General features: G+C 43.2%; 1 protein-coding gene across 1 annotated transcript in view; it reads left to right on the top strand.

Annotated features, from left to right (window-relative positions):
* The window catches only part of HSF4 (heat shock transcription factor 4), a 101,967-nt gene extending 87,310 nt beyond the window's left edge, over positions 1-14,657 (top strand). Inside the window, exons 9-13 of the mRNA XM_063944240.1 lie at positions 625-882; positions 1,374-1,479; positions 3,157-3,222; positions 5,144-5,231; positions 8,052-14,657. Of these exons, the coding sequence (XP_063800310.1) occupies positions 625-882; positions 1,374-1,479; positions 3,157-3,222; positions 5,144-5,231; positions 8,052-8,227 (694 nt within the window). The 3' untranslated portion in view covers positions 8,228-14,657. The remainder of the gene's footprint in view (positions 1-624; positions 883-1,373; positions 1,480-3,156; positions 3,223-5,143; positions 5,232-8,051) is intronic.
* The last annotated feature ends 1,586 nt before the right edge of the window (positions 14,658-16,243 follow it).

Here is a 16,243-nt window from a genome sequence, read left to right as displayed (position 1 = left end):
AAACAACTCCACCTTGTTTTGTAAAACTGCACGTTTTACTTCACAGATTTACGTCCAAGTTTTCCTTTTCAGGGTTTGTTTTTTTTGTAATCATTCTATAGATCACAACATAAGCTGAAAAGCAGGCTCATGTGTAAGCAAGAGAGAGGACTCTGACTAATTATTTGGACTGTCACCAAAAACTGGATCTACCATTTTGTCTCCCATGTATGTGGCCAACTTAGCTACAGATCCAGTTTCTTGCCTGAAAGATGGAATCACCCAGTATTGTCCCAGCAGAGCATGAGCTACCATCAAGGGCTGGCTGGCAACTTTCAGCCTGGGCGGCAGACTCAAGCAAGTGGCCCAGCTTTTCACAGGGAATTCAATGCAAAAATGGCCCTGCAACAGTTAAATTGCACTGGCCCGGGGGGCAGACGGCACCCTGCCCCACTGCCCAGCCAACCCCTGGCTGCCATACATATACAGTACCATATTTACAGAACAATGCTGTCACTTTATTATCGTTAATAAACCTCATTTAGACCTTTCTACAAGAAAATTGTATTTTATTGATTTTTCTCCCCAAAGTTGCCCCAGGTTGTCTCATTATATGACTAAGAGTGTTCCTTGTGTGTGTTTTAGGGGGACGTGTCTCCTGCTGATTAAAGAAGAGCCCATCAGTCCTGGAGTAAAGGGATCCGCAGACACAGATGCCTCCCTGAGTGGTTGCAGTGCATGCTCAGACCCTCCTGTGCTGCCTGTAGCAATGGTGCAATCTATACTGGAAGGAAAAGAGACTTGTAGCCCACCACAGCCCTCAGCATCTCAGCAGTTAGAGGCACGGGGAAGGAGGAATCCCCTGGAGAGCTTAGTGGATGCTGCAGTTGTACCCGCTACAAGGTGGGGTTAGTTCTACATTCATCTACTGAAGCTCTATTAATTAATTCAATAGATCTGTAGAAATAAAGATAAGTTTAGGAGCACTTTGAAAGCCAGTGTAATTATGCCCATGAAACAAACTCACAATTTAGCCTTCCTGAGTTTGACCACGCCCCCTCAATATTAGTGCCTTCGGACGCACTCGGTGGCCCTGCGGGTCGTATATGCAGCCGTGATGGGCAGTGCTTCTAAAGCATTTAGTATAATTGTCCTACCAACATGTACACAAGTAATAAGTATCTAATTCCTCAAGAATCCTTAACAGGTCATGTTTTCTGGATTTCTTTAATCATGTACAGGTGAGGTAATCTATTTTGCCGGGTCAGTAATAATCCCACTTGCTTCCACAGATAGAAATCCTGAAAATACGACCCCTTAATACTCTCAGCTATTACCTTTATAGAAACATGCTTGGAAATATATGTATAATGTTTGTACATTTATTTTTTCAGGCAAGAACTGTCAGACTCTCTGGACAGTAGTGATGTCAGTTTGGAAGGATTGCAACTGCTGCTGAGAAGCCAGCAATATAACCTGGATTCTGCTGCTGTTCTGGATGTGAGTGTCCCCTGGCCTGTAAATACAACCAATAGCACTGAATGTATAGTGTATGTTGCATTGTGTTGAATGACTTTACAACCCACATTTGTATATTATGGCTTATATTTATTTTTACCTTTAATATCTCCTCAGAAACTCCTTAATATATATTGATCTATATGGGATCCGGTCTCTAAGTCGACAGTAACTAGGTCGACAATGTCTAGGTCGACCACTATTGGTCGACAGTAACTAGGTCGACAGGGCGTCTAGGTCGACAGGGTCTTTAGGTCGACATGATCTAGGTCGACAGGTCAAAAGGTCGACATGAGTTTTTCACAATTTTTTTCTTTTTTTTAACCTTTTCATACTTAACGATCCACGTGGACTACGATTGGAACGGTAATCTGTGCCGAGCGAAGCGGCAGCGGAGCGAGGCACCTTGCCCGAAGCATGGCGAGCGAAGCGAGCCATGCTAGGGGACACGGTGCACTAATTGGGGTTCCCGGTCACTCTACGAAGAAAACGACACCAAAAAAACATAAAAAACTCATGTCGACCTTTTGACCTGTTGACCTAGCACATGTCGACCTAAAGACCCTGTCGACCTAGACTCCCTGTCGACATAGTTACTGTCGACCAATAGTGGTCGACCTAGACATTGTCGACCTAGTTACTGTCGACCTTCAATACCACACCCGAACTATATACCAGCAGGAGTCGTGTGTGGCTATCGTCCAGCAACCATACAAAATACTTAAGGGGCCTACACACTGGGCAATATCTTGAAAGATATGAACGATATTGTTCATAAATGAATGATAAATCGTTCATATCTTTCAGTGGGGATGCACCAACGATGAACAATGCGCGTGCCCGCAATCGTTCATCGCTTAACAATCATTGTTGATACATGCCAGTCAATTTGGTATAGATGTATGTACTCTGATATCGTACAGATGGGATACGGTCATTAGGTCGACCACACTTAGGTTGACAGTCATAAGGTCGACCACTGTTGGTCAACATGCATTAGGTCGACATGGAAAAGGGTCGACATGAGTTTTTCACATCTTTTTTCATTTTTTTAACTTTTTCATACTTTACAATCCATGTGGACTATGACTGGGAATAGTAACCTGTGCCGAGCGCTGCGGTAGCGGTTTGAGGCACCATGCCTGAAGCATGGAGAGTGAAGCGAACCATGCGAGGGGACACGGTGCACTAACTGGGGTTCCCCGCCACTTTTACGAAGAAAACGACACCCAAAAAAGTAAAAAAACTCATGTTGGCATTTTCCCATGTCGACCTTGTTCATGTTGACCTAATGACCATGTTGACCTAGTGACCATGTCGACCTGATACATGTCGACACAATGCACGTCGACCTAATGACTGTCGACCTAAGTGTGGTCGACTAAATGACTCATACCCGTCCAAATTGACCATCGATTTTGTCCAGTGTGTAGTAAAATCAACCATCGATAATATCGTTGGTCGATAATATCGATGGTCGAAAACATCACCCAGTGTGTAGGACCTTTTACTTAATTTTTTACATAACTTTACAGTGGCTGGTCTCTAGAAGTTGTAAAATAATCTAGGTTGTACTATATATTTTTACTTGTGTACATTTGTATACGTTGTTTGCCCTTGCTGATGGTATTATAATATTATTTATCAAACTCTTTGCAGGTGTTCAGTGCTGGTCTCTGTGTAAGTGAGTGGAGTCTTCCTGCTATGGAAACCAGTCTGTCCCCGGTGAGAACAGTTTTCGTAAACACAGAGTTACTGTATATATTGTATATATTGCGAAAAGATGCGCCACCAATGTGAAGTGACTGCTAGTTCTGTTAAATAACCAAATGATATTAGACATACTTCCAGGGATTGTACAGATTTGTCCCTGGATGTGTCTGTCTTTTTTATATTGGCTAATTGCACAATAAAATGTTTCAGTCTGTGAGTTAAATGCATGTCTTGCTATCTAGTCTTGTTCACTGTGCCTTGTCATTTAACACCTATTAATGATGGATATTTAAAATGAAAAAAGTATGATAAATAAATTCAGCGAACTTGTCATGATGAGAGTTGTAATGTGCCATGGTCCAGCGAGACAGTGAGGTGACAGGCTCATCGGTTATGTGTCCATAGAAGTTAGAGATCTGTGGTTCGGTTCTCCGAATTCTCAGGATCACCCGAGTAGATTCGATCTGAATTGAGTACCAGTCCGAATCTTCCCTGAGTCCAGAATTTGGATTGTAAATCCAAATTTCAGGTTTTGGATTTCAAAAATGCCATAAATGTAGCTATATGTATTGTTTATTTTTTATAAGTGATTATCGATTATTCATTGAATTTAAACCCAATGGAAATCCGACCCCGAACCAAAACACTTGAGCGTGGTTTTACCAAAACATGATGATGAATTAGAACCAAAACACGGGGGTCTGCACACATCTCTACTAGATACTATGAAAGTGGACTATGCAGCATAGTCACTCGCACCCCTTAGGTGGCCCCAACTGCTACCAGAAGCATCTATTCCCTGGTTCTGAGCCAGCTTACAGGGAAGAGGTACCCCCTTTTTGAATCCAAGATGGCCGATGTGAAACTGCTCCAATGTGAAACTGCTGTATCCCAATAGAGCAGTGTCTCATCGGCCATCTTGGATTCAAGACAAGGATACCTCTTCCCTGGGAGCCAACTGAGATGCATGAAGGAGACAACACAGTGACCCCCGTCCTGGTGAGTAGTCTATGTCCCAGGAGTGGGTAGGATCAGTAGATTGTTGTTACACACCCCTTACCCTGAGCCTGCACACGCCTCTGCTATGTAGCACAGAGTAGGCCAAATATGGGACTGAAAGCATGAGGTTGTAGTCTGAGAGTTAGTTAGTAGAAGGGAGCAAAACACAATAGTGATTTTGTGATTTGTGATTGATCTGTGAGTAGACATAAGTTCTTGTTTATATAACACACGAAGCCTTCTTTGTTACACTTATACAAGTCACTAACTTGTAGAGGTGTCTTTTTGTCCTAATTTTACTTCCTTATGACCTCAGTTTTAGTACACCATGTCTTATTTATTGTACTGTCAATCAGTATGTCGGTATTGTGCTACATATTTCTACACAATTGTTTTTATTACTCTGATGTCGTCACGTCATTCAATATCTGCTCTTTTAAGTGCTTCAGTCACATACTGTACATAGACCGTATTGGAGGAAGCTATTTTTTGTGCTTAAACTAAATTATTCATGAGAATGCATCCTATTAATTCACTTAGGATCTGGCAGGCTGTATTACAGTATTGGTCCCCAATATTGCTGGATTGACAAGGTGTAGACCATACTACGTTATAGTAGTATGGTCTTCCCCAATCCACCCTGCGAAATGCCACAACTCTCAACACAATATAGCAGGGGACAGGACTATAATGATGATATCTGCAAACAATTACATCATCACTGCCTACCCTCGACCACTTCACTTGGAGAAGGAGACAGAATCCGGGAGTGTTGTCTATACTCCTGGCAGTCTGGGAGAACTCCCGTAAATCTGGGAGTCTCCTGGACATTTCGGGAGACTATGAGTGCTTTAAGAGTTTGCTAATTACCCATTTTGGTCTGCAGATGGCCCTCATGCATTATATATCTTTTAAACTGTAATCTTTATTTTAGATGCAACAACTCTCAGTGGATATGGAGGAGAATGTACCTGACATGCCTTCAAAAGGGATGAATCCACAGTTTAACTCCCCCTGCTCAGGTAAAGCTATCTTAGCCTTGAAATATTAGCCTGCTCTCTGCCTGTAAACTGCATTTTAGCTAATGAAAAAGGATCTGTAATACAGGAATCAGGTAAGATAACCATTTTAAATGACAGTGGAGAGGGCGTGTTAGTGGAAGAACAAGCTGAAAGTATGATTGGTCCTCTAGCTCAAGCCTTCACTCTGTTAGTTTTTGTCTGGGCCTGTAAGAAGAAAGGAGGGCTTCCATGGAAAAATAACTGCACAGAGCAGTAGAATAGAGGACTCTGGAAAGATGGAAGGGATCCCTTAGTCAAAGGGGGAAATGTAATAGTCTATGGCTTGCATGTATTGGCGAAATTCCGTTAAGTCTGTCTGTGTTAAAGTGGCAATCATTTAAAAGGCAAAGTCAGGTTGGTTTTGAGTCTTGACTTTTAAATAATTGCCACTTTAAAACATCAGATAGACTCACCAGATTCTCATCATTATCAGGAATAGTGAAAAATGCTGTAAAACAATTACTGGTCATCCCAAGAGAAGTCAGGCTAGATCTTATCTGATTTAAGAACCAATGTTTATGACCAGATTATAAAGTGATCCTGTCACTCAACTTTACAGTCAAATGATAGGATCAACCTGAGCATGGCCACTAGACAATGAATGGAAATGTTTGTTCAGATGCTATAGGATCCGGCACATTTGCACATTGTTAATGGCTGATATGTAATTTTCCAATGGCATATGTGTCATATTACTTCATGTGCGGATACAGTGGTCTGCATCCTTTTCATGGTGATACAGTGCAAATATGCAGAATATTGACATTCTCCTTACAGAATGGGTTACATTAGAGAGGAATGATATGCATGTTCTGTAATATTCTCTCCATTCCTCATTTGGTCGTAAAATTTCACATTTTTCTGTCAGAATTAGGTTCCAGTCCCCCCATTCCACCAAACCACATCACACAGCAAAATGAACTGACTGTTGTCCTGTAATGGAGAAGTGTATTATTTATAATGTAGCTCTTTAGAAATAGTTTTTTTTCTTCTGAATTCAATTGTATTACTTTTATCAGTGGTGTAACAGGGTGGCACTGCGCCCTGTACTGGCCACAACCTCCTGACTGGGTGGGTGGGGCAGCCAGCACCGGTAAGTACAGCACTGTTCAGAGCAGAGGTTCTCAAACTCGGTCCTCGGGGGCACACACAGTGCATGTTTTGTAGGTAACCCAGCAGGTGCACAGGTGTAATAATTACTCACTGACACATTTTAAAAAGTCCACAGGTGGAGCTAATTATTTCACTTGCGATTCTGTGAGGAGACCTGCAAAACATGCGCTGTGTGTGCCCCCGAGGACCTAGTTTGAGAACCTCTGGTTCAGAGTGTCCTCAGGAGGCTCTGGAAGGCAGTTCAGCAGCTGTAGTATATATATCTGCTGCATCCAAAGGATACCCTAGGAGGTGCTGCAGCAGTGATACTGTTACATGCACCCTGCTACCCAAAGACAAGGGCAGTGGAGCACCAATGTGTTGCCCTAAGAGCCCTGTGCTCTGTGCGACGGCCTCTATGTCCAAGATTTTCCTATATGGAAAACCGACTAACATCATTTTTAGCTTTAGCTGAGGGACACAGGCTCCAAACACTGAGTTTTCAGAGCTTGTTAAAGAGCCCCATGTAACCGCCCCACTAGAATTCCATAGGGAAAGTGGTAGTGAGTGAAACTGTAATAAACAACTTGAGTTTTGGCTGTGTACAGAAGTCTGCTACATGTTGAACTGTATGCTAATTATGTGTGTCTATACAGTATACAGTAGAGATGAGCGGGTTCGGTTTTACTCGGATTTACCCGAATCTCATTGGCTCACGGACGTCACGTGTTTTGGTTAGCCAATAAGAAAAATTCGGAAACAAAGAACTTGCGATAATTCTGGCATTAAGAACCGAGTAAATCCAAACCCGCTCATCTCTAGTATACAGGGATGGACTGGTGCTTGTACAAGGGCCCTTGTGTGTGGCCAAAAGGGGACGTGATCACAGCTTGTGGGGAAGTGGCCTCATGATACGCCCCTGTCTTTCTGTATGTCAGGTGGCTGAGCAGAGTATATGTAGCTGATTCAATAGGTTAAAGTATATTAGGCCCCAAGCAAAACTACCTAGAACACCACCCACTGGAAGCTCTGAGAAATGTCACAAAAAAAAGATTAAACTATTGTTCAACAGTATTTATGTACATAGGGCAGTGGTTCCCAAACTTTCTTGAATCACAGCGCCCTAGAATATCAGAATTTGTTTCACGGCACCCCTAGGCCAAAAGTTTCTTACTGAAAAATGTAGAAATAAATATTACATTTAGTAAATTGGGTTTATATGTCATCGTTAGGTTCAGCTATGTGGTAAGGGACAAGACTTGCTCCTGTTTGTCCCCATATTTTCTGATTGGAAGCCACCAGCACTGGTTTTGCCTATTACATTGACCATAAATAACTTGAATTGGACCTGGACCACTAACCCACTGCACCCCTACTAGTGACCCGAAGCACCCCAGGGTGCCACGGCACACAATTTGAGAACCACTGACATAGGGTATTATAATGTATTATTCTGTAATACTGATAACCCTGTTTTTCGCTTGGCAAATAAAATGAACATGATATTATTACAGACATCTATAGATATACAACTTTGAGTACGATTTGTAAATAAATACTGGGACGATTGTGAAACTTGTATGTAGTTGTACATATGTTGCATTGAAAGAAGCCAGTTACATTGTCAGTTGGCTGGAACATATGTAACGTGTTATTGAAATAAAAAGTGATGGAGTATTTTCTTCTTAGGAAAAGAAGCTCACCTTGAGAACGCAGTCCCGTTCCTTACAGAGGAGATGGTGAACTTAGCGGGAGGCTCATCCCTGTTTGGCGGTGATGAGAGTGTGGTGTCTTACCTCTCTAGCGGGATCCTTCATGGGGATGCTGCCGTCAGCCTGCGCCCTCCGGAGGAGAGGGATGAGTGACCTATAAATAAATAAACAGAGTGCATTTTTATAGCAATATTGCATATTTAAAGAATGAAAATGGACCTGCTGCACTGTATAGCTAGTTATACAGAGTTCTTTGCCCTACAAGAGCATAATCTGTGATTTTAACAAAGTTACTATATAGGGGTAGCAGAGATAAAGCCTGTTATACTTTTCACAGTTCAATCTGTTTCAGACGGGGTTGAGGCGCTGCCGGTTAATGCAATCATAAGGGCTCACGGTGAAATCCAATGTGTTCTGTAGTATAACAATTTTATATTCTAAATTCAGAGTAAGCCGACAGCTTCTTGTGCCAAACATGCTGCTACGCCCACTTAGATTTGGGGTCATTGATGGATATTTTGGACACCTGGATGGCCTGTCTAAGCCAGATGTCAATCATATATTTTTAGTGCTAATGCCTTCAATTCTGCGGATATGAGAGGTTTTTATTTATAAGTACTTCTATATATTGCAGAAGGTTCATTTTCAGCAGGGGAGAGGTGGATTCTAGGTGTTTGTGAAACACGTCCAGGTTTGAATGTATGAAAAGAACGGGATTAAGGAACAAACCTTAAACATAGACACCACAGTCTATACACAGCACAAAAAAAAGATATTAACCTGTTCAGGGCCGCCAATGCTTTGCACATCATTGGTAAATTTTCTCTGGCTCTGGAGGAATTAATGTCATAGATATGGCTTATTCTGTGTTAGTGAACTGATTCCGTGAGACTCCATTGTTCCTTTCTTCTGCACCGTTGTGGAAGGAAATGGGATTATCAATGAATGTAATGGTTTACCTGCCGTGAACCGCTGAGGATTCTGGTAAACACTGGTAAAATTTGGTGTTGTACTTTCTGAAGGTCAGATTGTTTCTTAGCAAAGCTGAGTCCTCTTTGTATAATAGAGGGAAAGAGATAGATTAAATAAATGTGTATATATATAAAACCAGTCTATTTAAAAAAAAAATAATAATAATATATATAATATATATATATATATATATATATATATATATATATATATTAGCCTTAGTGTTTAGGAGTTAGAAGATTATACAAATATATATGAGTCCTTTCACTTATTGCATTATTAACATCTTTTCACAAGTTTGAATGTAACTTGATGGCTTTCTATATGTTAACCCCTTCAACATTAATAAATGTTAGGGTTAATCCGCTGCATTGCCATCTGCTTGCCTGCCTTACTATTTCCAGATCAGATTCTTTTACACTACTGGCTCCCTGACTTTGTGGTATTAACAACAGGAATGGGAAAAATAATAAAAGGTGTCGTGTAACGCTTGTACAGTATGCATATAGAATGTACAGAATCCCAGCTCACTGTATCCACCACCAGAGTTGCTGAGATCGGCCACAGGCCCGGGTACTAAGAGTGGCATGACCAGATCCAGGGAGGAGTGATTACACCTCATGGTGCCAGCGATTGCACAGGCGGCACCTGCAGCTGCACCCTGAGCAGCTGTCCCGGGTCCTGCACCCATTCTCGGCAACCATGTCCACCATGATTTCATATGCTATCCCTCATTACAGAGAATAAGGATTGTAGTAAGAATATTATTCCAAAAACATAGACTTATCTGGTTTAGGTTACTGTCAAAATGTCCCTGCTCTAGAGAAGGGTGGTGGCCATCTTGGATATACCCTTTAAAAAGGGTTGAGATTACCTAAAGAATAAAAAAAAAGGGGCAGACTAGATGGGCCAAGTGGTTCTTATCTGCCGTCAAATTCTATGTTTCTATGATATGGACAACTCTGTATACAATGGTCACATATCAGACATCAGGCAATTTTACCACAAAAACAAACAAACATTGAATTGAGGCTTCGGCTGACTAAATAATTGGAATTATTCTTAGATCTTTCCTTGAACATCAGTTTTCCCTAAAGTGTGAGCTAGAAGTCGCTGGGTTATATTCACTTGTTTCTAAGCACGTATGAGTAATATCCAGTTGACTTTCTGGTTTCTCAGTCATGGCATCAAATATCAGGCCCTAGGAATTCTTTATTTTTTTCCCCTTCTTCTGTTTTAGGATCTGTAGTAACTGAGGAAAGCAAATAAATGGCATACAAAATACGGTTAATCGATCTCTCAGGAGAAATTCACATAGAATATAGGTATGGTTGCTAACTATGTGACAGTCTGCATGCATAATGTGTATTTTCTCAGAGATATTGATGAACCCTAGGTGTGCTGAGGTGGGGGGGAGAACTCGTGACCCGAGCCGGTCCTTGATGAAGCTCGGCTCCCATCCCCCTCCCCTGTAACAATTAATTTCTGCAGTTGCTCAACAAGTTTTCTACCCAATCCAACATGTGCTGCTGGGTGCTGGGCTGCAGAGCAGCCATAGAGGCTGCTGCCACTGAAAAACACTTTCTCCTTTCTACTTGATTTGGAGAACCCCTAGCTGAGGAGTCCCCATTGCGAACCCCTGATTAACTCTATAACCAGTGCGCTGTGGGGAGGGAGGAGGTGGAGCAGCCGGAAACGTAGCTATTTCCACCCTGACACCGCCCGTGGTAAGCCTAGTAGATACCGCAATGCGCACAGCGACCCACTACATTGACCCACGCCCTTCAAATATTGGGGGGGGGGTAAGCCACACCTTGCCGCCCCCCCCCCCCCCCCCTAGTTCCGACACCCTTGCCTACTGTATAACAAAGATATCTTGCTATGTTCAGCCGTAGGCTCAATGCAGCTCAACCTTTCTACAGTGTGACCAAGTTCACTGTATTGCTGGGCTTAAAGCTGGGTACACACTAGGTGATACGCTGATTGAATGATATGAAAGATATTGTCAGTGCTTTCCCTTGAACTCCCAGGCAAACGATATAGTGCATACATGCTGTACGATATCACTAATGATATCATTCAGTGACGTCACTTGGCCACCACCCCGAACACGCAGTTTTGGATGATATAGCCAAAATTTACCTGCATGTACAGATGACAGAACACCTCTTTAACGACCCATGGGAGCGTGCATCATTGATGATATTGTGCGTACACATTGGATGATGTTACAAACGATAACGCTTAGAAGGGTCAAAATGAGCAATATCGTTTAAAATATCGCCTAGTGGGGGTCATTCCGACCCAATCGCACGTGCAATCGGGTCGGAACTGTGCATGCGCGGCAGCCACATTGCGCAGGCGCGTCGTTGCCGTCACCAGGCAGCGACGCCGCTACCGAAGAAAGCGGTCGCAGCGGCGACTGCAAGAAGATTGACAGGAGGAAGGCGGATCCAGGCGGCAACTCACCGTTTTCTGGGAGTGGTGAGTCCAACACAGGCGTGTCCAGGTGTTTGGAGGGCGGATGTCTGACGTCAATTCCGGGACCTGCATCGCTGGAACGATCGCACAGGGTAAGTAACTCTTACCCTGGTCTTCTTTTACAGGAAACCTTTTTTTTGCATAGCAGGGCTGCACAAGCGTTCGCAGCCCTGCTATGCAGAAATACACTTCCCATAGGCGGCTTCTAGTTGATCGCACGGGCAGCAAAAAGTTGATATGTGCGATCAACTCGGAATGACCCCCAGTGTGTACCCAGCTTAAGAGATAACTGTCCTAGAATGTTGCGATATTGGAAAAATAAAAATAAAAGGTTTCTAAATAAATTGCTGTAATTAACTTATTCGTTTTTCAATTAGATTGCGGTCACAAAGGGCCTAATTCATGTTTGTACGCAAATGCAGTTGTGATTCTCTAGGCTACGGAGCTGCTAATGTGAGCAAGTGATGCCAACGCCCAGAAATAAAGAGACGCCTGCTGAAACCATCGCACACCTGTTCGCAATTGTGTACACATTCGCAGCCTATACACAAAAACAAGAAACATTGGTTGTAAGAGTTGGCTTATGGCTATGCAGACTGGACACTGCAGTAGCAGCGCAGACGCCATGTTTTGCACATACGAGCATGCAGCTGACGGCAGATACATGCCAGAAAACGCTCATGACACGCCTGCGTTTATGCCACCACTTCCTGTAAACTCCCCATCAACACCTCCAAACAGGCACTACCTGTCAATCACTTTTCCATCAAACCCTCATTGTGAGCACAACTGCAGCGGCACCTTGGTGCACGCGCATTGCGATCACAGCACATGCGCAGTCTGACGATATTCGCTCCATTGCATGAACATTGGCCCAAACACATGAATTAGGCCCAAAGAACACAGCCAGGGCTGCTATCAGAAAATATGGGGCCCGGGACTGACAAAATAAACAGTGCCCCTGCCCCCCCCCCCCCCCCCCAAAAAAAAAAAAAATTGCCACACCGCTCCACTCCATATGATATCATACATTGTGATGTTACATATAGGTGGAGTGTGGCAGACCTACTGGAACGGTTTACAGAGAGCTGATGCGCAGGGAAGACTTGTTTTAAGAAGTTCTCTCTGCACACCAGCCTGCTCTTGATTAACAGACTGGTACAGCTCTATAAGTATTGGCAGTAGGAGCCAGGAGTGGGCCCCCATCTCTGTAAGTGCCCGGGAAACCAGTACCCACAGTCCCCCCCCCGATGGCTGCCCTGAACACAGCTTAGCATTTACCTGTTGCCCAGCAGTAGAATTGCTGCCTTTGTGACAAGATGGCTTCCTTGTTAGTGATCTGTCATTTCTTTACAATGGAAATACTGTTTAATGGGGTTGGGGATGTAATGCCGGCGCTCGGGATCCCGGAGGTCAGCATACCGACCCCGAGCGACAGTGAGAATGCCGGCGAGCGCAACGGAGCCCCTAGACATGCAGCGGGTTCAGTGGCTCGCTGCACTCATCACAGGTTCTATTCCCACTCTATGGGTGTTGTGGAATAGCCCCTGCTAGTCGGCATTCCGGCTCTCGGTATTGTCAGCGGTCGGGATTCCGGCGTCGGTATCCTGACCGCCGGCAAATAAACTACATCCCATTTAATACAGTATTTGCCCAGAACTTGGGTATCAGAGAAGCTGTTGTTAGGGTGTATAGTTTGCACTCTAATGAGTACATTTACTAAAGCTTCTAAAACAGAAAATTGGTGATGTTGCCCATAGCAACCAATCAGATGCTATTTAGCAAAGACAATAAAAAAAAATGATAGACAGCATTGGATTGGTTGCTATGGGCAAAATCACCAATTCTCTGTTTTAGAAGCTTTAGTAAATGTACCCCTAAATGACTGAGATTTGAGGTGTACTATCTTCTAACTCACTGACATCCTATTTCATCACAAGGCTGCTAATGCACTAGTCCCACAACTTAATTAATAAGTCTTAGTAAATATGTCCCTGAACTTAGATATTTAAATAGACAATAAAAAGACCAGTATTGGAAAAATTATAAATATTTTGTCAACTGTATTTGTAAGCATGGCTGTATGATCTACACAGCGACTACATTGCTACCAGAATATGTAAAGATTTGAGGTGTAGTGTTATATTATTTATAGGTATTTCTGCTTGTCTGATGTTTCTGAGCCAGCGTTGCAATTACCAGTGTGCATTGAAGGGCTGAGTGCTTGAGGTCTTCTTATAATTCATATGTCCTGATATATGGGACTGGTGCATTAACAAATGCCTTCTATAACCATCCCCATCAGGTCAAGATTAATGTATTATTTGCTTAGGGGTTAAGGTGTTAGAGAATGACCCCTTTATTGGTGTGCAAATTTGTATGACAGCTTCTTATTTACAATGAGACTTGTTTCTGACTGTGTCTATAAGTGGCTGTTGTACAGCATCAGCAAATGTACTTAGAAACAGATTATATCTTATTAAATCAATTCTGTATATTCACATCTTATTAAATAAAACTGTATTACTCGTCATATTGCATCTCTCTTGTGACAAGTGTCAGACATCCCCCGATAAATTATAACTGCCCATGTGATCCAGTTGGCTAATTGCTTCCCATAGATTTGGTGGTGTCTGGCTGTTGGCATAACAAAATTAAATACCATGACTGTACTTGACAATGATGCATGCACTGCAAGTGTACCTGAAAGCTGTATACACATGCGACTCTACTGGATAATGATATATATGCTGTCTGTTACTTGTGACCGTTATTGTCAACTGCTTATTCAGCAATTATAGCTTTCTAGACATGTAAACATTATGTGGAAGGGAGAACCGACTGCCTAATAATGCAATAATATACTGACTGTCTAATGCAATCATATACTGTATGCTGAGACTGTTCTCACCTGCCACACACACACGCTGACTATACAGTACCTGGCTGCTGTACATACAGCATGACTGTGCCTGACAGCGTCCACTACACTCTAGCTGTATCTGACAGCCTTGTATGCACTGTAGTTCTACTTGAATCTGATGCACTAATGAGACCTATTTGCACTATGCTGTAAATTTGTATAGTTTTACAAACAGCCCAAATTCAATAAATATTGTTTTCTCACTGATTGTGTCCAAGTCATCTTTTGTTTGAGGAAACGTTGCTTTGTTGTACAATCTGGATAGGCCAGTGCCTAGAATGTCCAGTGAGTGTGAACAGCCTTTGCAGGGAAAGGTACACAAGGGTAAAGGCCCATATACACGGCCGATTTGGGGAGAGATGTGTGCTGAGCGGTTCGCTCAGCACACATCTCTCCCCCCGCTCAGCACAGTGCGATGTGTGCGGGGGGAGACGGGGGGGCGGCTCATTTCACCCAGCGGGTGAAGTGAGCGACCTTCTAGATTGGCCTGCTTGCAGGCCAATCTAGCACCAACGATAGCAATGCGCGGGGCTGTGCAACGCTATCGCTGCGAGGGGTACACACGGAGTGATCGCTGCTTAAAATCGAATTGCTTCGATTTTAAGCAGCGATCGCTCCGTGAGTACCCCCTTAAGACTGTGCAGCTGAGTAGGTGCGTAGCCATTATTCCCTGCATACTGTACAGTGCATGGGATATCAGCATATACTTCAACCCTTACATAAATACTCTACAGGTCACTTATGAACATGAATAAATGTGCTGGTGCAGTAATTGGCCTACACATACAATGATGGGCAAAGGATTTTTCTATACACATGTAACTAAGTAAACATACTCCAACATACACACGGTGTTGCATCTCTGGATGCCAGGACAGTGGGTGGGAGACACTTGCACTTTGAGACATGCAGATTTGACACTTAGGGGTCTATTTACTAAGCCTTGGAGATAAATAAAGTGGGCGGAGATAAAGTACCAACCAACCACCAGCTCCTAATGGTCATGTACAGGCTGTGTTTGAGAAATGACAGGAGCCGATTGGCTGGTACTTTATCTCCTTCCACTTTATCTCTCTCCAAGAATTAGTACATAGACCCCTAAGTTTGGCTGATTGTTCAGTAAGCATACAGTATGAAAGAGCACAAAACCACAGCTACAGAAGCATGTTACTCAGACTCAGGCCCAAAATGTAGTAAGAGCATAATGATGTCTCCTCACTGTTAAAAGCCAATGACTTCTAACAATGGCCCTCATTCCGAGTTGTTCGCTCGCAAGCTGCTTTTAGCAGCATTGCACACGCTAAGCCGCCGCCTACTGGGAGTCATTCTTAGCTTATCAAAATTGCGAACGAAAGATTAGCAGAATTGCGAATAGACACTTCTTAGCAGTTTCTGAGTAGCTCCACACTTACTCTGCAACTGCGATCAGTTCAGTCAGTTTCGTTCCTGGTTTGACGTCACAAACACACCCAGCGTTCGCCCAGACACTCCTCCGTTTCTCCAGCCACTCCCGCGTTTTTCCCAGAAACGGTAGCCTTTTTTTCACACACACCCATAAAACGACCAGTTTCCGCCCAGAAACACCCACTTCCTGTCAATCACATTACGATCACCAGAACGAAGAAAAAACCTCGTAATGCCGTGAGTAAAATACCTAACTGCATAGCAAATTTACTTGGCGCAGTCGCACTGCGGACATTGCGCATGCACATTAGTGACTAATCGCTCCGTTGCGAGAAAAATATAACGAACGAACAACTCGGAATGACCCCCAATGACCTATCTCTCTCTGG

This window comes from Pseudophryne corroboree, chromosome 11 (genome assembly GCF_028390025.1).
Source record: "Pseudophryne corroboree isolate aPseCor3 chromosome 11, aPseCor3.hap2, whole genome shotgun sequence".
Taxonomy (NCBI): Eukaryota; Metazoa; Chordata; class Amphibia; order Anura; family Myobatrachidae; genus Pseudophryne; species Pseudophryne corroboree.
The sequence above is the reverse complement of the archived record's forward strand: the minus strand, read 5'-3'. Positions and strand labels throughout refer to the sequence as shown.